The sequence below is a fragment of the Callospermophilus lateralis genome, chromosome 11 (assembly GCF_048772815.1).
Source record: "Callospermophilus lateralis isolate mCalLat2 chromosome 11, mCalLat2.hap1, whole genome shotgun sequence".
NCBI classification, from domain to species: domain Eukaryota; kingdom Metazoa; phylum Chordata; class Mammalia; order Rodentia; family Sciuridae; genus Callospermophilus; species Callospermophilus lateralis.
The window spans coordinates 12181629-12204648 of NC_135315.1; the positions used below are offsets into that span (position 1 = coordinate 12181629).

The window sequence follows — 23020 nt, forward strand, 5'->3', positions numbered from 1 at the left end:
TCAGAAAACAGGCAACTATTCAAACTCTCATTGAGAATAAGTTGTGGCCAAAATTAAATGTGGTTCTATCCCTCATAACAACTGAGTCTTATAACGATGCATCATACCAGCTGTCCGGGAACAAATGTATTTTGTTGGCATGGGAACAAAAGAATTAGTCTGAATTTTGTAAATAAACTGTGGTTATTAAAATTGCTTGAAACAAGCCAGAATAATAACCATTAAACATGAAAAGTCAATAAAAGTCTTTGAATTATATTTCTCTTGCAATTATTATTCCTGTTTTCATAATGTGCTTTGGGATAAAATATAGTTTTGTGTTGTTAGTACTTTTAAATAGATTTCACTACAGATGAGTTAGCCCCACAACAGCCAAGACTGTGAAGTTTTAAAATCCATTATGGAAAATAGAAATTAAAGGCTTGGAAATCTGTAGAAGACCAATTCTTCTTTTTAACAATTGTCACGATTATTGCTTAACTGATTTTCTGTCTGCACAGCATCATCTTCTTTAAGGCCTCCTGTGACTCCATAGATTTGCTAGTTACCCTTGATGATGACTGAGGTGGTTTAAAGATAAAGCAGTGCTAGTCAGTGGAAGCTTTAAATATATCGATTTTGGTTCTTCTAATATCCATGTTGCTCCCCGATAGATCACTGGGCATTGTGGGCGGCAAGTCAACTCTTTGGGAATACAAATGATACTGATTGTTAATAGCGTAACAGGCAGCAGATCTAAGGTACTTTCGGAGATGTCTAGTGTTATCTGAAAGCTACTTATACAAAAGGGACAAAGTGTATTTTTAATACCTAGGAACCTAGAAAGGAATCAGCAGAATGCTCAGTTATCGACAGAGAACATATAGTACAGAGTGGCACTGTGCAAAGACTAGGCAGGAAATCTGCCCTGTTTTAGAAAGGTGGGCCACATGGCAGGGGCGGGCATCTCACTTTCTCTTAGTTCTCCCTGTTCTAAAACCCTTTGGAGCTATAATGCCAAAGGAATAGCTGGGGGCCACACAGAAGCTCCAAGGAGCTGATTATGCTTCTGCCAGATGAAATGATCACCCCAGATGAAAATGATAAAAGAACGACTATCATATTTATTTTCACAAAAGTCTAGGCAAGAATATGCTCAAGGGAGTCACTTGGAAAAGGTTTGGGAGACACAATACCCAGGGCCCGTAATCATTACCCAGGCTTGGTGGCTTTTGAACTCTTGGTCCTCGAACTTCCTGTAGCATGGGAGGCTGTTAACTTCCCCTTATCCCCTGCTCCTCCCACCCATCTCCCTTCTCTCCTTTCTCTTTCTTCTTCTTCCCAACAATTTGCCGAGTGCAGCCTGGGCTGGAGACTGGCAAGATGCGGTTCCACAGGCACATGGCCCCTCAGAGCACATCACCTCCTGGGGACCTCTGATGGGAAAGCCCTCCATGGAGGGTAGCAGGAAGCACTAGGGAAGCCCAGTGACAAAGGGACAGAGGTGGGCAGGGTCATGCAAGGACAAGGGTGGGGACAGCAAAAGCTTCACAGAGCCATTCTATTTAACACGTGCTGGCAGATGCGTGAGGATGACACAGGCCTCACCCTAAGGAGCGCCGGGTCTAGTAGGGAACTGTCTTCTCTGGTTTTCACAGCAGTCACCACCTTATCTTCCTCCACTCCTTTTAAATCCTCCTGGTCTCCTCCCTGCTTTCTCCAGTCCCTTAAATGGGCCCTGCATGGGTTGGCTCGTGGCCTCTCCTCTCTCCCTCTGCTCTTCTTGTCAACATCACCACCCATTCTGGGTTTCTGCTGCAGCCCCAGAAAGATGACTCTCATGTCTTCATGTTTCCAGAGCCTTTTCTTGCATCTAGATGAATGTCCAAATGAATGTCCTGGGAGCATCTCAGATGCAACATTCAAGAAATAATGGTACTGTTGTCCATCACGGGCCAGCTTATCAAATCGAAAAATGCAGTATTGGGTTTGACATATTCTTTTCCTTTGCCCTCTAAGTCTGTGAATTTTCCTTTTTGTTTTGGTACCGGGGGTTGAACCCAGAGGTGCTTCACCACTGAGCCACATATCCAGCCTCCCCCTTTCTTTCTCTCTTTTTTCTTTTGTAGTTGTAAATGGATAGAATGTTTTTATTTATTTATTTTTATGTGGTGCTGAGGATCGAACCCAGTGCCTCACATATGCTAGGCAAGCGCTCTGCCTCTGAGCTCCAGCCCCAGCCCGCCCAGCCCTTTTTTTTTAAAAAAAATATTATTTTAGTTGTAGGTGGACCCAATACTTTATTATTTTGTTTATTTATTTGTATGTGATGCTGAGGATCGAACCCAGTGCCTCACACATGAGAGGTGAGCGCTCTTCACTGAGCCATAACCCTAGCCCCCTCCCTTTTTCTTTTTTCCTGAGACAGGGTCTCCTAAGTTACCTAGGGCCTTGCTAAGTTGCTGAGGCTGGCTTTGAACTTGCCATCCTCCTGCCTCAGCCTTCTGAACCACTGGGATTACAGGCATGAGCACTGCACAGGGCGTGAATTCTCCTTTCAAGGGAGTCTTCACATCAACCCCTCTCTTTTTACTCCTTTTAACAACATCCAGTTCAAGCCTTCAGTATTTCTCTTGTGACTGGTGAGGTCAATAACCTCTGGATGGGTTTCTTTTCAACTCTTGTTTATCTTATCTTCTGGCTGCTGCTTAATCTTTGTAAAGTCTAACCTCAACCATGCAGCACTCCCCAGAAAAGAGAGAAATCCTCAACTGCTGACAATGGCTTTCTGGCGAGTGATTGAACTCCTTGGCACTGCATCCAAGACTGGCCACTGATTGTCCTAACACATACCACAGTGCTTAGTAAAGAGCAGGCCTCAATAACAAAGCATTCTTTTAATGGACAAAATGAATGAAACTAACTTTCTGGTCTTGTTTTCCTCTTCACAGATATTATCCTCTGGCCAAGATATTACTCAATATTCCCTGAACACTTGTGAGCAAGTTCTGCTTCATGTCTTTCCTCATTCTGTTCCCTAACTGGAATGTCCTTCCTCTTGTTAATGGTCAGCAAAGGCCTCTTTCTCTGCTATGAACAACTGTAATTATACACATTGCAGCTGCATGTTTTATAGTTTTTGAAGTATTTTTACACATATCTTGTTTTGCTGCTCCCAAGAGCCTGTGGGAAGGTAGTATTGCCAATATTTTACTGACTAGGAAACTGATACTCAGCAAGGCTAAGTGACTTACCCAAGATCATATGATTAGTAGTGACAAGGGTAGATTTTGAACCAGCAGTGCTTTCCCCACTGGATCAGACCAGTTCTTGAAGTCTCTTTTCCCTGTGTCTTAATGGGGGTGTGTGGACAACCTCTACCCTCACCTGCAAACCCTGAGCACATGACTACCACAGACTGCCTTTGGTCACTAGATTCTCTCCTAAATTTACCAATGTGTTTAGGACTTAAATAGAAAGTTGGCTGCTGCAAAGCTCTGGCTGAAATGGGACTGAGGTGTGACTGGCCTTTAGCTATATATTTTAGAATAATTTATGGGTTACTTGTGCCTGTACAGTCCAGACCTTTAATGCTTGGACATAAGATTCAGAACTAAACCAGCTGGTTGCAAAAATTGCTGGCCACAAAATCAGAGTCCCACCAGAAGCAGCCCAAAGCAGCAAGAGGAGGTGGAGCTCAGGAGCTTTTAAGAGAACATGCTAGAAGTGCGGACCCCTTCCTGACCAGCCTTGGAAGAACCTGGTCCTATGTACCCTAGACTCTTGCACCAGGCCCACCAGCACCAAGCTCCCTGTGATGATGGGGCCAAACCTTTTCCAGAGCTCAGGTAGGCGGAAGGTGGCACCAAGGACGGTTCTTTCCATATCTTATGACCCTGAGACTTTGAGCCATTTAGTAGAAAAGGAACTGACTTTGAAAATTCCTTGCCTGGAGCCTATGTTTATGCCTGTCTCCTTAGCTCTGCTGGACTGAGAGCTCTTGAGGGTAGGACCTGAAGCTTACTCATCTTTGTTTCTTCTCAATGCCCAGTACTGCCAGGCACAGAGTGCCTCTTGAAAGACGAGAACGTTAAGTCAAACCAAGATCGACTCCTGTGAAATGCTCAGTATTGCAAGCTATTTATTAGGATGTTTCTAAATGATGTTTTTCACTAACTTGTTTAAAATAACCTTATGGGAAACAGAGTAATCAATGTAATGAAATGATAAAAAAGTAAAATGTCAATAATGTTATCATTAGAGACCATGAGTCTTAATGAAACTTTGTATAAATGTACTGTCCTTAGCCAATGGCTATGGCAAATCAATATGATATACAATCAATATGAAAGTTATTCATATTTCCAAAATTTAAGATAGCCAGTTTGAAGCAGGGTTTATTATATGTGTATTAATTTCCATGTTCTATCAGTTTAATCTGACACTGTTCAGTGCCTTTATGATAAACACATGCTTTACATAGTGTTAAGAAACCAAGTAAAGATCATGCCTCCTTCTCTTTTCTATAATGGATCAGACCAAATTTTCTAGGCTCCTTGTGAATAGTGAAACATTGTTTGCTTTCAAAGTGAATGTTAGTTTTGCCCACGACAGTCTGACCTACCCTGAACCTGAGAGGTAAATGGCACCCACTCATTTTACACAGTGTTTAACGTGATGGAAGAAAACACCTGGGAGGACACTGAGCATGTGCGGTCCTGCCCTGGGTTTGCTGCACTGTGCTGTGCAGTAGGGAAGTCACTTCCTTTCCTGATGGCTCCGTTTCCTTCACAATCAGGAAGTCTGATTAGATCTTTGCTGAAATTATGGGATTCCTGCTCAGATCTTATCTGGAATTAGAAATTATTTACCCCTGGTATGGATAAAAATAATGGTGATTTTAATTACTTTCTATTTATAGATTAAAGGAAACATCATGCTTTTGTAAGGCTAACTTAGAACATTAGTATTTCCTAACTCCATTCCTCTTGGATCTGTATCAGGCTCAGCACCTCCTTTGGACCCACTGGTGAACAGGCCTGCTCTGCGGACTCTGACCTTCCATATGAGGAGAGAGAGGAGAGCTGGAGGCACCAAGGCCAGTGGTGGGCAGCAAGGATGCCACCCATCAAGACCTGATGAGAAGCAGTCTTTTGTTTTTAATTAAAAACATAACTTTTAAAATGCTTCATTCATTTTTTGTTTTTGTAGAATCAAAACACAGGAATTTTTCTTAAATGAAAACCAGAAACAGTTCAAACTTTTTTTTAAAGCGGGCAAGTTAAAAAAAGCAGCCTAGGAAATTGTCCTTTGTAATTCTGCCAGTTTCAATTTTGAGTCTTTATGCAACTAGTATCAGGATAATAATATTTGGTTGAAAAGAAAAAGATGAAAGTATTAAGTGCTGCTCTGCACCCTTTTCAGTGGTCTGATTGGTTAATGGGAGGCTGGCTACTGTGACTGCAGTTGCTTTGACGGATGACAAAAAAAGAAAGAAAAAGGAAAAGAAAGTCATAATAGAACATCAATATTTTAAATATCCTAAGTAACTTCATATATAAGTAGACCCTAAAAAGTGTCCATGACAATAGCTCTAATTATTTTTTACTACTGCTATTAGTGTCACAAATTGAAAGGGGAACATGGATCAAATTTAGGCAAAATAAAATATTAAATTCACTATGGACAAATAGTATTTATTAGATGCCTATTATTTGCTGCTTAGTTTTGTTGAAACAACTGGCATTTCTTTTCTAGCTACACCCTAGGACCTTGTGGAAAGAACCCAACATCTCATAGTTGCAAAGATTATGAAATATTCAGCTTTACCCATGGGTATTTCCTGACATTTCTTTGGTAAACTATAGTCTTCTAGAAGATATCAGGAATTAGTGTAAGAAATATTCTAAAAAGCTATTGTCACTACAAAGATGAAAGCAACTTTGATGATCAAAAAGAAGTCAATAAAAAAAGACTGAAAGTAGTTCCTGAATCCTTCCCTATTGTTCATTTGGGATTTCTTAATTTCCCTACTCTCAATATATTATGGAATTTTCTGTGTGAAGTTTTGCCATGAATTAAAGTGATGTTAACAAAGTTTTACCTTAAGTCATATTTTACCGCTGCCGGAGAAGCCCCCGTCCTCCAGGGAGCACCCTCTCCTGCTTTGAAGAAGCTGGTCTTTTCTCCTTGTAGTCACAAGTGTCCTTCACAGAGAACGGTGCTCAGCTGACCTCAAGTGACCATTAGACCCAGGCTGCTTTGACCTGACACCACCGCACTCCCATCTGAGGAGGCGGCTTTATGGGCAGCCGGTCTGCTAGGCTCCCTTTCCTTTGCCCTTGCTTCTCTTTGCCCAAGGAAGGTCAGTGGCATTTGCTGCTGTTGCAGGCATTTAGAACAATGTTTGTTTTCCTGACAGCTTTAATAAACTCACTTTCACTATCACTGCCACCCACTTTTGTTTTGTTACTATTATAGTTTCAAAATTGTCATGAAAGGAGCAAAGATTTGAAATTCAGATAAACTTGGGTCTGATAAATCTTCAGTATTTCTTCCTAGCTGTGTGGTCTTGGGTGAGTTAAGCAACTACTCTGGGTTTTAGTATGTCATCTATAAAATATTGTGAGCATTCAATGAGCTAACGTGTGATGTTTCTTTTTTAGTGTCTGTCATCTTACAGGCATTTGATAAAGTATAATTTTTTATCCCAGTATTTTCATTTTGTCTTCCTACTGACTTGTATGACATAAATACTACATTATACATATATGTCTATATGCCTATATGTATTCAAACAAATCACATACACATTTATATTACACAGGGTGTACATTAGAGAGTAGGAAGTCAAGTCAATTAAGTTTTTTTAAAAATTTTTTTAAAAGTTGTAGATGGACAGAATGCCTTTATTTTTTTATTTTTATGTGGTGCTGAGGATTGAACCCAGTGCCTTATGCATGCTAGGCAAAGTGCTCTGCTGCTGAGCCCCAGCCCCAGCCCCTCAACTAAGGTTTTTTTTTTTTTTAAAGCCTCACATCTTTACACAAAAACTCACTCACAATGTATCATACAATTAAAGTAAATCACAATACTATAAAACTTTTAGGAAAAAGGAGAAAGTCTGGACTATAGGACTTTGACCAAAGTTCTTTGACTTGATACCAAGAAGTGAACCATACCAGGAAAATCTGATAAATTCCATCAAAATTAAAAATTTTTGGAATATGAGCCTGTTTAAAAAATGAAAAGACAAAGTTTGGAGCAGGAGAAAATATCTGCAAACTGAATTATTTAGTAAGTATTAATACTCAGCATCTCTCAGGTGCTTAATTCTGCCATTTGGTACCATCCCCTATCATGGGATCCTATTTGTAAACATCTCTTACCTTTTCCCCCAAGTCAAAATGACCTAACTTAATATTCTTATATGAATTTTACCATATAACAACCAAAATATAGATGTTTGGCAGTATCTATGGAAAATTCCGTACATAATGGCTCAGTGGCACTTTGAAGTAGGTTAGCAATGCTACACTGAAAGGCCAAGGACAACACATTTATAAAAGGTCTCATCAAGATTCATAGTCTCTATTGATACATTTCGAGCTTTTTACTTTAAATTGTCAAAATTAGCACTTAATATAATCCATTATATCCAGGAGAGTTGGGTGAAAATAATCATGTCAGTCGAAAATAAAATAAGTCATTAGCTACTGTCATGGCCAGATTATTCTGGTTTATGCTTGATAAACAGAATGGGAAGAAAGAGGGGAAATCTTAAGTTCAAAAGAAAACATATTTATGCTTCTAAGTAAGATAACATCCATTTATTTAAAAAACAATGACACTGTAGACCCATTGGCTGTATAACTACATCCATTTCCCCTCTTCTTTTTTTCTGGTTTTCCTTTCTTGCCTAATTCCATCACTAGCAGGTGGATCCTAATTGGTCTAGGCTAAGTTTGGTCCTCTTGGTCCTCCTGCAAAGGATTGGGCATGCCAGGCTGAGCATGGGACCTGCTCTGGCCAATGAGATATGAAGTGAGGTGAGAGACCAGGTGCTAGGAAAGATTTCCTTACTTTTCAGGAGGAGACCCCAGAAATTGTCCATTCCTTTCTGCCTCTGGATAGTACAGATCTGGGCAAGATGCCGGGTACTCCTGGGCTATCTTGGAATCACTTTAACAGTGAGACCAGCACAGGAGGTAGAGCCACAGCCTGCCCTCCCTCGGGACTTCTTGTTCTGCAAAGTCTTCCATTCCTATGATGTCGGTGCCAACCACAGAGGTGTTCTGTTACTTGTAAAGAACCCTGACTGGCATGGGGGATACAGGAGCCCCTTGACCCAGAGAAAGTAGACAAACAAACAAGCCGAAGGGGGCAGGAGGGCATACCTGTTCTTGTGACTCGAGTTCTCTGTGCTGTAACTTTTTCTCTGCACATCGCACCTGATTAGAGCGGTTTTCTAGTTCATCTTGTAAAACCTGAAATGGTGTAAAACAAACACAGCAATGTTAAAAATTAGCTTACTTGGAAAAAATAGTCTTGCCACATGAACTGGCATTAAAAAAGCCTTAGATCTCTAGTTTATTATGTTGTTCCATATAGTTCAGACACACAAAATAAGGCTATTGTGTGTTAAGCCCAGATGCGTTCTGTGTTAAGAATACCTAGTACAAAAAATTCCAAACTTAGAAAACAAATTAGCAGATGTCAATTCACATTATAAAAATAACTCATATTCTCAGCATAGAACCACAACCATGTAATAAAGCATCAAGCTATTTCTAATTAAAATAGCCCTCCCAGGGGCTGGGGATATGGTTCAGTAACAAAACACTTGTCTAGCATGTGTGAGACCCTGAGTTTGATCTCCAGTACTGCTCAAAATAATAAAATAAAATAGCCCTTCCAGTACACCTGCAAGTGTACTTATACTCTGAAAGGTATTGAAATAGAGAGGAATCATAATACCTGATCAACATAGCATTTCTCAAAATTATCAAATGGTTAAATTATTGTAAACTTAAAGGAATTTCTTTATGAAGTTAGAGAGAATAGTGTGGCATTTGAAGAAAGTACAATGACTGGACAGGTATGAACTCTCAGTTGTCAAGTAATTGTTGGAAAGAGAATTCAGGTTAATATAGGGAACTTAGAAGTCACAAAAATCAATAATTATCCTTGTATCAATTGCCATTTTAAGTAAAAAGATAACTAGAAAAGAAACAGGATCCATTCAAATAGTCCCATGTAATAATAGAAATAACCCATGGAGAGTTCCAGTGAGCAGCACAGAGGATGACAACACAAAGATGTCGAATACATCCTCAAAGTAAAATTCACATAGTCAATATTACCGAGTCCCTGCTTTATGTCGACATTGCAATAGGTGCTACAGATGTAGCTCTGAAACAGACCCCCAAAAATCACCCCGTCCATAATGCTTACATCATAACACGGCAGGTTAACATGCAAACAGTAAGTACAATACAGTTGGTGATAAGTGCAGAGGGAGACCAAAGCAGAGAAAGGGGATATCCCAGCGTCCGGTGGGGAAGGGGTGCTGCAGTTTTAAACAGATGACCCAAGAAGGCACAACTGAGCACAGTCCTGAAGGAGGACAGAGGACAAGCCACACAGGCGTCTACAGGACAGCCTTCCAGGTAGCAGAATCAGCTGCATCAAGACCGTGAGGAAGCCACAGAAGCCAGTGAGAAGATGGGGCGATAAGATCAGGGACATGAGAGGCCTCAAGTCACCCAGTCACATGGTATGTCATAGGTCAGTTAAGGACTTTGGGTTTTGCTCAGAGGCACATGGGAAGCTCCTGCAGGGCTGTGGGTAGGCGTTGCTTTGTAGACTAGAAAGGGAGGAGGCAGAGCAGGGAGGCAGGTCAGAGGCCACTGCAATCCACTGGAAAGGGAATTAGATGGAGGGTGTGGGAAGAGTTGGATTCCAGATATATTTTGAGGATAGAAATGGTAGCCCCAAGGAAGTAGATGCAAAGCATAAAAAAAAAGAGGGCCCCAAGGAATTGGCCTGAGTAGTTAGAAGAGTGCAGTTAGCACTTACAGAGATGGGGCAGGTGGGAGAAGCACTGCGGCTCCGCCTGGTGTGTATGTCTGAAAGGCCTATTACGCATGCAAGTGAGACCCTGGGTGGAAAAGCCCAAAGTTCAGACAGAATGTCAGGGTGTCCATGAAAAGCCCCTTCAACGCAAGGCCAGTCTCCTCTATGTACATACACAGACAGTGGGCCTCACCATCATGGCATTCTAGAGCCCTCTGAGCATTTGATGGAAGCTATGTGGTCGGTTCCCCAAAATGGAGGAAAATATATGCTTATCATTTTTTCTCTGATTTTTAGGGAGTACACAGATTGCTTGAAGCCCATGCATGGATAGACCTCAGGCTAAGAAGTTCTAATTTAAAAATTGAGATGGTTTGAGAATGAGCTCAAGTGTTTTAGGGTCTTTTTGATATAAAACTTGATTATAAATCTACAGTTTGACTAAGTCAAAAAATGAGCTTGGAAATCTCTCAAACTCCTTAATTGTCTCTAATTCCTTTACTATGGTCTGTTTCCAAAAGGCTGAGTACAATTGTCCCTGTGCTTGTTGTTCAGGCAGCATTCTTTTACTTTTGATAGCCACCAGTAAATACATTTTAGCTTCTTTTCTGGCATAATTAGGAGAGTAATGATTACTGCACTGGGAAGAATATTCATGCATCTGCTTCTCTGCCCCTGCTCCTTCCTGCTCTCTAATCCACCCTCACACTGCTGACAGAGTGATCTTCTTAAACCTAAATCTGATCATGCTATTCCCCACTGAAACGCCAAAGCCACTCTCCAGCACCACCCATTGCACCACTAAGGACCTGGCTGAAGCCTCAGTGTGCCAGCGTGTGGCGCGATGCTGTTGTCACTCTCAGTAACAACAGGAGATGGGTGGGTTTTACTTTTACCCTCACTCTGACCCTGTCGTGCAGGTATTATTTCAGCTGCATGAGAGAGGAGTCCACTGAGGCTCAGTGTGGTTGTGCAGCTTGCTCCAATCCAGGTGTGGCCAGGAGGAAGGCACTGAACTGGGATTTTAACCTTCCTCTGACTTCAAATTCAATATGTCTGGGCACCTTCCTGCTGTCCCGATCTCATTCTGTACCTCTTTTTTCTTTGTCTAGAAGCCCTGTCCCACCTACTCTGTTCAGTGGCCTCATCCCTCTGACCTATGCCAGAGCCAAGTGAGGACTCCTCTGGGCTTTAACTACCTGGTGTTGAGAATTACTTCATGTCTGTGTGCGGCTGGCTCTCTCAAGGCTCTCTCCTCGCCATCTCTGCCAGGCCTGGTGCCACATCCACGTGATGCCTGTGACTCAATTCCTGCTTGTGGAAGGGACTCTTTAATAATTGAACTCTACTCCCTGAGGACATGTCCTTCAGTCAGAGCTTCCAGTTGTCCTTAATTCGGTACATGTAACTGAAGGTTAGGACGTGTCTCGAAATACAGAATATACAAACACATGTTCCCTTTACCTGTATATAGACACACATGATAATTACTATTTGTAACAATGTTATCTGGTTTCTTCTACAATAAAAAAATACTTTTTAAAGAAACTTTGTTTTTTAAATTTCACACACAAAAAGTAAAGGATCAGCGCCTCTCCCTCCCCTACCCCGAGCTGTCTCCCTTCTTTTTCACTGCAGTCCCCTAAGAGTGCCTGCGTTCAGTGTCTACTCCCATTTTCCCAGCCCCCCATCATACCTGCCTCTGGCCCTCTTGGCTCTATTGAGCCTGACCTCATTGTCACCTCCCAAGTGCCAAAGCCGGCAGCTAATTCCCCCTTGTTCTATAGCAGCATTTGGTCTCTTCACATCCAATTGTGTTTTTCCCTTGAATTTTGAAGAATTAATTCTGTCCAGCCAAGTCACAGGATTAAAAAATCAGGCTGCTGCAAAAGAGAGGGCAAATATAAAGAGGCCTTAAGCAAGGGCAACGTGGACAGAGAAGTGGACAGAGGCAGTAGAATCTTTACCCGGGGATCAGCGGAAAGAGGGACTCTTTCTTTACCATGAGGCTTTATCCTAAAAGACCAGAGGGAAGTGAGAATATAGAGCACATCAGAAATGGCGGGGCAGCACTGTGTTTGTTAGGGTTAAGGCACTGCAGGACTTCAAGGCGGACCACTGCTGTGGTCTGAATATTTACATCCCCAGGATCTATATGTTGAAATCCTGACGCCCAAGGTAGTTGGCATTAGGAGGTGAGCCCTTTGGGAGGCAGAGCCCTCATGAATGGGACTAGTGCCCTTAGAAAACAGGCCCAGGAGAGGTCCCTGGCCTCTTCTACCATGTGGGGACAGAGCAAAAACAGCCACCTGTGAACCAGGAACCCAGCCCTCACCAGATGCCAAATCTGCCACTGACCCATCTTGGAAGTTGAAGTATCCAGAACTGTAAGAAATAAATGTGTGTTGCTTCTAGTTTACAGTCTGTGGGTTCTGCTGAGCAGACTGAAGTGCCCTGAGGACCTGTCCAGCCGTGGCATGGCAAAGGTCTGAACAGGGCAGAGGGCTCTCACAGGTGCACGTGGGATGCTTCCTTAAGAAGTAAGCAAAATGAGCAGAGGGCCTGACACCCGCCCTTTGGGACACCCACACTTAACAGCAGGCAGGGGAGGAGAAGGTGCTGTGAAGGGAGCTGCTGGGAATCGAGATGGGTGGGAGGTGACTGGGAAGTGAGTACGAGCAAAATCTAGCTAAAAGAAAATTTCAAAGAGGATAGGGTAACAACATCAGGCCTGAGCCCTTCTCCACACTCTGTGTGTGTATGTTTTTAAAATCACGTTTGTGAGGCAGGTGCTCTACCATTGAGCTACAGCCCCAGCCCAACACTCTGTACATTAAGAGACTACTGGGTTTACCATATTTTATCAGTATTATCAAGATAGGATTCAAATTACATTTGTTTTTCACAAAAGTAGCACTTAAAATTTGCTTATAGTTAAAAATATAAAATATTATCCATTCAAGGTTAATCAGAGAAATTAGTTATATATAGAAATTACTTTTATTATCTATTAAAAAGTCAGCTTAAAAAACTGAAAAGTAACCAAATAATATTCCATTTTCAAAAAAGGTAAAGTGTACTACATGAAAGGAAAATGATAGCTTATATCAGCCACTGTTTCTGTTTTTATATTCTAAAAAAATTACTATTAAGATACACTATAAAATTTATTATTAAAATTGCTGTTAGTTCCAACCTCAGAAATTGACATAAGGACTGTGTGAAAATAACCATGATTTTTCAGTAAACAAAACTGGAGAGAACTTTTTTTTAAGTGTGTCTTCTTTATTTTAAAAACCTCCAAATTTGACATTTTATACACACACACACACACACACACACACACACATACACACACAACTTTTAGGTTATCCCTGAGAAAGGCACAATATAACTGAGTGAAATGCCCAATCCTAGGTCAAAAATATAAAACAAAACCCAACTAGGAGAGTTAAACTGTTGATTCTCGTAGCTCTGCTGTGTTAAGTGGCATCATTACTGAAAAGAGAACTCCTTCTTCCCAATTAAACCAGCCTGTAAATACCATCGAAGTCAACTTGCTGGAGAGCTTCATGGTTCTTGACTTTGAGTACTATGTGTTGGTGGGAACAAAGAATGACACTTTTCAGAAGAAAAATATAAATGACTAAATAAGCTTTACAAGAACAATGAGAGTAGACCACACTCTTTAAAGAGGAGGTTGTTACAAGATAATTTGATTTACTTAAAATAGGAAAATAATTAGAGAAAACTAAAGTGTGAAGGATTTTACATGCTAATGGGCTCTTTAGGGTGAGGAAAATAAGTTGGTCGATAATGTGCCTCTTGAATGGCACCTGTGACAGTCCTAGAACTTTTCTGTTGCCTTGAAAGAACAAAAAAGAGTGTAATAGTCAAGGCCGTTTTCTAAAATCTGTTTACATAACTCAAAGCAAGCCACTCCCTAACTCATAAAACCACGGCAATAAGACATTTTGTGTAGTTTTATCACAACCCAAGTTTTCTCCTGTATTTCTTTGCTATTTAAATGAACATAAAGTGATGGCAGATACATGCCTTTTAATGATGAATAAATGAAACAAAAGTTCATTTTAATTATAAAGTAGTTAAAAAGTCATTTACTAAAGGGAAACTTCATTGGCAGAAGTACTATTTCAATGATAAGAAAGACAACGGCGGGCTGAGGTTGTGGCTTAGTGGTAGAGCACTTACTTGCCCTGGGTTCACTCCTCAGCACACATAAAAATAAATAAAAATAAAGGAAAAAACAAGGGCCATATCTAACTTAAAAAAATAAAAAGACAATGGCAATGTTCTCAGTGTACAACAAGGCGTTTCACAGGGGGCTTTGAAACTTGGTTTCCAGTAGGACCAGAAGCCTTTCTAGAATCCTGACCTTGCCTCTGGCTGCCCTCTGCATCACCTGAGAGCTGACTTTGCTGCCCCCTTCCCAGAGGGCTGTCTAAGCAAGTAAAGTGTCTTCTGCTCATAGCTAAGAATATCGTGCTGCAGGTTCTCATCAGAGAATACAGTTTCAAGCTCTTTTCCATCCTTATCAAAATCTCAGTTATGTGGAATTGGAAAACTCCACCTACAAGTCAGTCAGTCATTAGCAGTCAGTCACCTTCTCCTGGATGAGCTGTTCTGGTTCCACAGCAGAGGAGGCACATACTCTTACATACTGTATGTCACACCTCTTGCCTTTTAAAGAGCTTTCCAATTACTTCCCACCGACTTGAAATCTAGGGTGTTTGACAATCTTCCTTATTCTGTGTTGCTAACTCTTGGCAAAATGCTTGCTCCTGGCCTTTCCACAGTTTTCATGAGGCCTATGGGCATACTTTTCTGGGCCCAGTCTACAAAAGGGGCAGAGGTAAGTGGATCCTCTCCTTGGTTCTCTCATGTAGATTTGTCCACTTGTCTGGGAAGGGGACTTGGAATGTTAAGAATATTCTATTATTTAACCATATGAAGTTAAACCATATGAAGCAAAAAGAATGTGAATTAAAGCTCTGCCCTACAGAAATATAAAACGGGGGTTGGCCAAGTCATGGATTTTGAGGCTCTGGCTAGTCTGTGGCTATGTAGCAGGGGAGTCTTGGAGCCTCACTGGGTGAGCTGCAGGGGGCCTCATCAGCTACAAGAGCCAGGAGCTGAGCAATTGAACAGGAATCAAAAGCAGAGTAGAATGAAGATGCTGCCAAAATGGAGTCCCCCTGGCCAGGGCTGGACACTACAGCTGGGTGATGGGATCTGGAGTTCTTCTGACTCTTCTCCCTACATGTGTGTGTTTGAGTTTCCATAAAAAAAGTTAAAAAAAAAAAACAACTTTTTTTTTTTTAGGCTTTCTGTCTTTTAAAAATGATGAAGTCACCATAGACTTCCTTTCGTGAGGATTGAATTTAATGTCTTTGAAGAAACAGATGATTCACTCGTCAATAAACAATGGGTAGGAGGGATGGGATGGGGAGGACTCTCCCACGCACATTCTGGATAGAAAGTGAAGAAAGCAGGGAGTTGGGTGTTCATACTTTGACTGAAGGAGAAGATAACTAGAAAAGGAAGGCTTATTCATATTTTTATTGGGGTAAAAATCTACATAGAGTAAAATTCAAGGTTTAGCTTTTTTTTTTTTAATGGCAACTGTCTATTTTCCATTTAAAACATGTATGATGATTTTAAAATTTGTCATAAAAATCTGTTAATATTATAAAATCTTGACATTAACCTATGGTCCATTGGTTGGCTGATCCATCAAACAGAAGTGACAGCTAATCATAAAATTGAAATCAGAGTTACTCTCTTTTAACCCTGAATCTTCTTTGTAGTAACTCCCATGTGTGTTGAAGCAGAGTGACTCTAGTCTATCCGTGATGCTGATATTTCCAATGAGTAAGTTTTCTTTGACATGTAAATTGACATACAAATGATAAATGGTTTGCTTTCTAGTACTGCTAACTGAAAGCTAAGGTAAAATAAAAGCAATAAAATTGCAACTTTCTTTCCAAGTTAGATTTATAGTCTTTATTTTTTAAATCAGATCTTAAATAACTGTGAGAAAGCAAAGAGAACAAGCCCTGTCATTCCCACAAGGGGATGTAAATCGGGGACAGCTGAAGATGACACAAGGGAAGAGAGTGACACTTTTACTGGGGCCTCACTGGCTATTTGCAGAGGCCGCTATACTCCTGTTTTATTATTATTTTGACATAGGCTAAAGCTAATTAACAAAGTAAGAAATCTTTGATGTTGAAGTGCTACTCAAGATTTCTTTTAAGGTGATTCTTCATTCAGACCCACCCAGGATGAATAACAAACCATTACAAAACCAAACCAAAAGCCCAACCCCCCTTTATTTGTTTAAATTTTTTTTTTAGTTGTAGATGGACAAATACCTTTATTTTGTTGATTTATTTTTATGTGGTGCTGAGGATTGAACACAGTGCCTCACACGTGTGAGGCACGCACTCTGCCGCTGAACCACAACCCCAGACCCCCAACCCTTTTGTTAGTGGTCCCACAGTCAGTCACACTGGTCTGATGAGGACATAAAGCAACCAGAGGCACAGTCACTCTGGAGGCCACTGTCGAATTGTGTAATTTTTTCCTTATGGCTTATATTCAGTGTTTAATTTTTTTTCCTGTATTCCAAACAAGTACCTTTAAAAAATACTTCTCACAATTCAATCTCTTGTGATATTGGTGTGAAGAAAAGGAGCCCTTTGGGGATTTTAACCCAATACATATGCTACTTTTCACATGAAGCGACATTCCTTTCAGGTGAAAGCTTTCAACAGTTGTTAGAATAAGATACATGCATGAGAAACTGCACTTGAACATGGTTCAACATTCAAGGCAAAAATATTATGACCGATATAAAAAACACAAGGATAAGAAAGTTTTCGATTTCTCTATTTTCTTCCTTCTCTTATCTATTTTCAGTCCTTTAAAATTCCTAAAGGATTTCCTTTTAAAGTCCTAAAAATGCAGTTTTCTTTCAAAAGTTAGTGTTTCCTGGTCTTAAGAGAGGTTCCAGGAAAAGAAATCATGTTATTTCAAGACTTTGATGATCTGAGGAAGCTGGACTCTCCTCACGCACCTCCTTGATGTTTCCATTGTCACTGAAGGCCATTGACTTTACCCTCCTCCTTAAGTAGCTAGTCAGTTTCTACTCAGGAAATTCTGAGCACGTTCCCCACCCCGTCGCTTCAGACGTTTCACTTGTGAACAGGTTCTTATCGGGTGGTAGAAATTCGGGATCAAGAACCACAGCCAGGAGTGCTCAGGATCCTAGAGCAATTTCCTCATCTGGCTAGTGCGACAGCCCCTCCAACCTGAGTTCAGTCTCTGCAGAATAGGGTGTAAACTGCTGTCCTATAGACCACGCTCTTCTGCACAAGCCCAGGAAAGAGAGGACTTGTAAATCATTCATTTAAATTTTGATTTTCTTAAAAGGCTAATCACTCATACCTGTGATCCCTTGAGCCTGCAGAATCACTGCAAACTCCTCCAACAGAACCGTGGATTTCTCCTCTATTAAAACTGAAGTCAGGATTCATTTCTTCCAGACTGGAGAAAATTCCTATTTCCTATTAAGTCCTGTGTCTCCTACGTTATAACATATTTACACATCTCTTACTACTGTGACTTCATCTGACTTTTTTCCTCATTGTAGACTATGAGCTTCATAGGCATACCCCCCCCCCCAATATTTTTTAAAGTGATCTCTGAAATGCTTGGTAAAGTGATATTTACACTATGGTAATAGGTATTTACTGGTAACACTAACCAATTATATAAAGATCAAGTTGCCTTTCCTTTCAAACAGTTAAGGAATTCCCACTAAAATTTTTCAGATTTTTTTCCACCTTAGCTACATTTCCTCTTACTCTGTCCCTAGATAAAAGTAACTGCTTTACCCAGTGTCAGAAGTGGGGTCCCTTTTGATTTTCTCAAGTTAACACAGCTAGTAGTGTACTTTTTCCAAATTCCCAGGGTCCATCATGGCTGTCCCTTTGCTGGGTCCCCTTGGGATCGACACACTGGCAGGCCCTTCTTTGCCTGCTGCTCTCTTCCAGAGACTGGTCTCCCCCCTACCATCTGTTGTATGGGACAATGGACAAGACCCTGATGATGGTCCCTTCAACCCTGATGCTCTTTTATACTTAGTTGGCCACATACCTTTTGTTTGCTTGTTTCTTTTGTTAGGTGGCTACAATTCTCAAGTGACTGCTCTGTTCCTCATATTTCTCCCCATTGGCGGGCTAACTCTTCCCTCATCTGCACCTTGATTTTTGGTTTCCAATACTTTTTGAAGCTTGTTCTCTGCGAGGTCAGCCGAGATCCTTCTATTGCCAATCCAGCAACTTTCCCCACATCTTTATTCTCGTGGATGTCTTTATTGTACTGGACCTTGCTGAAACCTCTCCTTCCACACCACAAAACAATGCTGCTCTCCCTTTCCCCACATGCCTCCTGTGTCTCATTTCTGTGCCACTGCCTCCTCTCTTTTTCCTTCTAGTTGTGGATATTGCCCAGGTATAGTTCTCTCTCTCCTCTTTACACAGTCCCCTTTGAATAGTTAATCAATTTCATAAATCAATAAAAAGCATCTCTATAATCTGAGTATATAGCATGTGCCAGGCATTGTGCTGTTATTCTCAAAAAGCATTTTATCTAACACTTGGAAAGCTCATAAAGCCATAATTATACTGCGTATAAACGGCACTACAGAGAGCCTTACCAAGCACTGGGCCTGAGCCCAGGGGAAGTCATACATGCTGAGGAAGGCCTGGACAGAGAAACTTCACGGAGGAGGTAATGTGTGAGCTGGAGACTGTTTGCCAGGAGCAGAGGTGAGAGGGTGATGCAGCCAGTCACAGAGGACCAGGAGGCTGTGCAGGGACAGCCTCTGAAGTCAGAAAAGGCATGCTGTGTGACACAGAAGGACCTCGTGGGCCCCAGGACTCTAGACTTCAACCTGTAATAACAGGGAACCACTGGAGGGCCTAGGGAGGGAGATGTACAATACTGGAAGAACACTGGTGTGGCAATGTGGGGAATGGTGGCAGTGAAGCTCACTGGGGCTCTTCACGGAACCTTGGCAAGACGTGGGTAAATCCATGGTGTGAAACAGAGGACAGGATGCCAGATGCGGTGGCCCACACCTGTAATTCCAGCAGTTTAGGAGGCTGAGGCAGGAGAATCACGAGTTCAAGGCCAGTCTCAGAAACTTAGTGAGTCCCTAAGCAACTCAGTAAGATTCTGTCCGTAAATAAAATATAACAAATGGTTGGTGATGTGGTTCAGTGATTAAGTGCCCCTGGGTTCAATTTCCAATACAAAAAAGAAAAAAAAAAATCCAACCAAAACAAAACAAACAAACAAGAACAAAAAACAAAAACAAACAAAAACAGAGGAAAGGAGCAGTTTATACTGTGTCTTCTCAATGTATGGCAGAAGTCTCCTCCCAGAACAATGTGTCCATCAGCCTCATGGTCATCAGTGAAAAGGCCAGACACAAGCACTGAGCAGGGCTTGGGGATATGGAAAGAGAAAAATGCCAGTCAGTGAGAAATAGTTTGGAAACTCTGAAAAGCAAAGATAATAAAAACTACAATTTGCACACTGTGTAACACAAACATGCAGGAAAATCTGTCAAGAGCCTGCTAGGAGGCCTGCAGTGTCACGTGGAGAAGAGCCTGGCTTGCATGAGGGATGGTGAGAAATGATGGGCCTGGGGAACAGAGGTGGGGAGGCCAGCGGGGCCAAAGACAACCATGGGGCCTCTAAATGGAATGGATGCTTCAGGTTTGAGAGGAGGCTTAAAGAATGACTAAGAGGTTTTGGGCACAGATGACTGGGTGCTGTCATTAAGGCAGGGAACACAGTAGAATTAAAATACACAGAAAGGAAGGAAAAAATGGAAGTTTCTGTGTGACAAGGATTCGACAGTTATATGGTGCCAATGGCTTACCCATTAGAGTGTGGAGTCAATGGAGGGGCATAAGAAACAATTTGGGGCAATGAGATCTGAGTCCCGTTTTGCAGTCACTGAGTTTGATACACATCCCAGCACTCAGCTGTTCTTGCCTGTGGGCAAGGGCCTGCTTCCACCAGGGCATGCTGCCTCCTCCTGCTCCTCTCTGCCCCCATGATCTTGCAGGTGCCCACATTTGACAGCTTCAACTGTCTTGCTTGTGTGCACATGGTCACCTCCATGTCATCTCAAATGTATCAAGTCCAAGACCAAACCCATGACTTCCCCACCCATTAGAGTGTGGAGTCTAACTTCCCTCCCTGCTGTCCTGCTGCCACTCTTCCAGTCACAGGGTTTCAATCTCACATCACCTGAGTCCCTTCTCTCCCAGTTCTCTCTTTCCATTAGTTGCTCAAGTTCCGACAACTTCATTTGAAATGGTTCCCACTCAGGTCCTCCCTTCTGTACACGTTCCAGATTTCCCAGCTGTGTTAAATCGCAAACCAGGACTACACAACGCAAGCCTGTCACCCTGCACACTTCTCATCAAGGTAAAACTAAACTAAAACTCCTCCAGCCAGCTGGGGTCCCTTCTTAACTGAGCTGTGTTGATCCCGGGGGGCTTCTCTCACTGTGCTGAGATGCCACCCCACAGCTAACATGTTAGTTCCTACATGTCAGGCCCTGCACAAGGGGCTTTAAGGACTCCACCTTCTTTCACAAGATCCATCCACAATGGAAACTACTTTATGAGAAGCAGTTAAGGCTCCTCGGGGTTGCCCAACTACCCAGAGGGAAAGACCTGTGGACAGGGAACGACTCCAGGTTGGCCTGAGCTGAGGGAGGGACAGGTGCTGCTGAGCACCTACCTCTGCTGCCTTTCCACCTCCACCTTCTGCTACAACAGACCCAGCCCCACCTGCTGTGGTTTCTTCTTCATCTTGTCTAGAATGCCGTTGTCCTGCCCATGCTAGTGTCTCCTTCCTTCAAAAGCTTTCAGTGACCCAAAAGGCTCTGGGCTTACTTTTAAGATATTTAGTCTTTAATGAATTGGAATAAGTGAACACAAGAGAAGAAATTTGTTTCTTTGTGTCACAGATTCAGCAGTAATAATAATGCCAACAGCTTCTCTTTCCGAGTATGGGGCCTAAAGTTATGGGTTGAATAATATCCTACGAAAAGATATGCTAAAGTCTTAATCCCTGGAACTTGTGAAAGTGATCTTATTTGGAAATGGGATCCTTGCAGATCTAATTAGATGAGGTCATCCCAGAGTGGGCCCTCAACCCAATAGGACAGATGTTTTGACGAGAAGATACATAGGGGGAGGCTGGACGTGTGATGACAGAGACAGAGACAAGAGATACATCTCAGGCCAAGGAACACTAAGAACTTCTGGAAAACACCAGAAACTAGGGAGGCAAGAAAGCACTCTTCCCGGAGCTTCAGGGCACAGGCCTGCCCACACCTTCATCTCAGACTCCTGGCCTCCAGCACTGTGAGACAAGCGCTTTCTCTTGTCTCAGGCCACCCAGTTTGGGGTGTTTATTATGGCAGCTCTAGGAAACTAAACACACGGAAGGACACTTCTCTTGAAGCACTAAACACACACGTTTCTTTCCTACCACTCAGTTCTTTTAGACCTCATTTTACCCACATGAGGACCAACAGTGTATTCATCATGAGACAATCTGGGAAACAGCATTGAGGGCATTACTACTTCTTTATTCATTAGTGTTTCTATTATTTTGTGTGCATGGTCATATCAGGTTATAAAGAAAGGCATTTCACTAAAACGATGGCACATTCTTAGATGATGAAAGGGAAAATGCTTAGATGCGGAGGTGAGATCCGTAGGTGAGCTGTTTCCCACACCCGCCCCCACAAAGGGGATGGAAATCATCTATGCCAGATAAAGCGCCTTTCTTTTTTTAACCTTAGGGTTCTGTGATATCTGGAGCCCATACTTACGAAGGAAGAAGTTTAAAACTTTCCGTTTAAACCACTTAGAATGAGAGGATTTACAAAGATCCTGTTTAATGTTCAGCTGACACATTGTCAAAAATATTTATCATGCAACCTTTTGAAGTTTCTTCCACTCCCTTCTAGTTATTAAAGCTCAGACTGCAGTTAGTTATCAACAACAAAGCATACACATGATGGTGTTTTTATAGTCAGCCGTTCAGTATAATTTCTGAACTACTAAGCAAAATTCAGATCTCCTGATCAGAAAAATGATTAGTGACCTAGTTTTTGGTTGAATGCTGGGTTGATTTCTGAGAACCCTTCTGTATGGACCTGGAAAGACTGCAAGGAACTTGGAAATTTCATTTGTTTTATAATGTTTCAAACTGCAATAATTTTCAGCTAAAGAAAGGCCACTTTAAGTTAGAATGGAATTCTTTCAGTGAAAAAAGAGGAAATAGTGACCTACACTATTGAGAAGATGCCTCTGGCAACTTAATTCCTAACATAAATGTCTTCAGATTGAGAAGACACTCTAGTTCAAATTTTGGTTCCAAAAAGAATCAAAATTCTTTCTGTATAATGCAACTGAATAAAACTTTTTGAGTACACACATTGTGCTAGACATCATATGGAGGGGACAAAGTGGGTAAGACATGGCTTCCTCTTTTAAGGAGCTGACATTCTCATAGAAGGTATGAGATAAGGACAGAAAACTGGAGAGCACATGAAGTCTCTTAAGCAGTCAATTGAGAGAACAAAAAGAAAAGAACAGGACAGAGAAAGAAGTTCAAAGACATCACAAGGAAGGAAGGAAGCAGATAAATCCAGAATGTGGGACATTCTACAGAACAACAGACCTGCTTTCTGCAAGACATCAATGGCATGCCAAAAAAGTGAAGGAAGGATCTGCTTGACATTTGAAAGGACATAAAAGATATAGCAACCGAATGTAATGTCTGCACCTTGCCTGGATCCCGATCCAGACAAATCAACCGTAAGAGGGCATTTTAAAGCCAGTTT

At 41.7% G+C, this 23020-nt stretch overlaps 1 protein-coding gene across 4 annotated transcripts in view; it reads right to left on the bottom strand.

The window, feature by feature from the left end:
* Positions 1-23020, bottom strand: part of Cep112 (centrosomal protein 112) — a 472932-nt gene that overhangs the window by 37703 nt on the left and 412209 nt on the right. For all 4 annotated transcript variants that reach the window (XM_076869863.1, XM_076869862.1, XM_076869864.1 and 1 more), the window contains one exon: positions 8376-8465. In XM_076869863.1, the coding sequence (XP_076725978.1) occupies positions 8376-8465 (90 nt within the window). The remainder of the gene's footprint in view (positions 1-8375; positions 8466-23020) is intronic.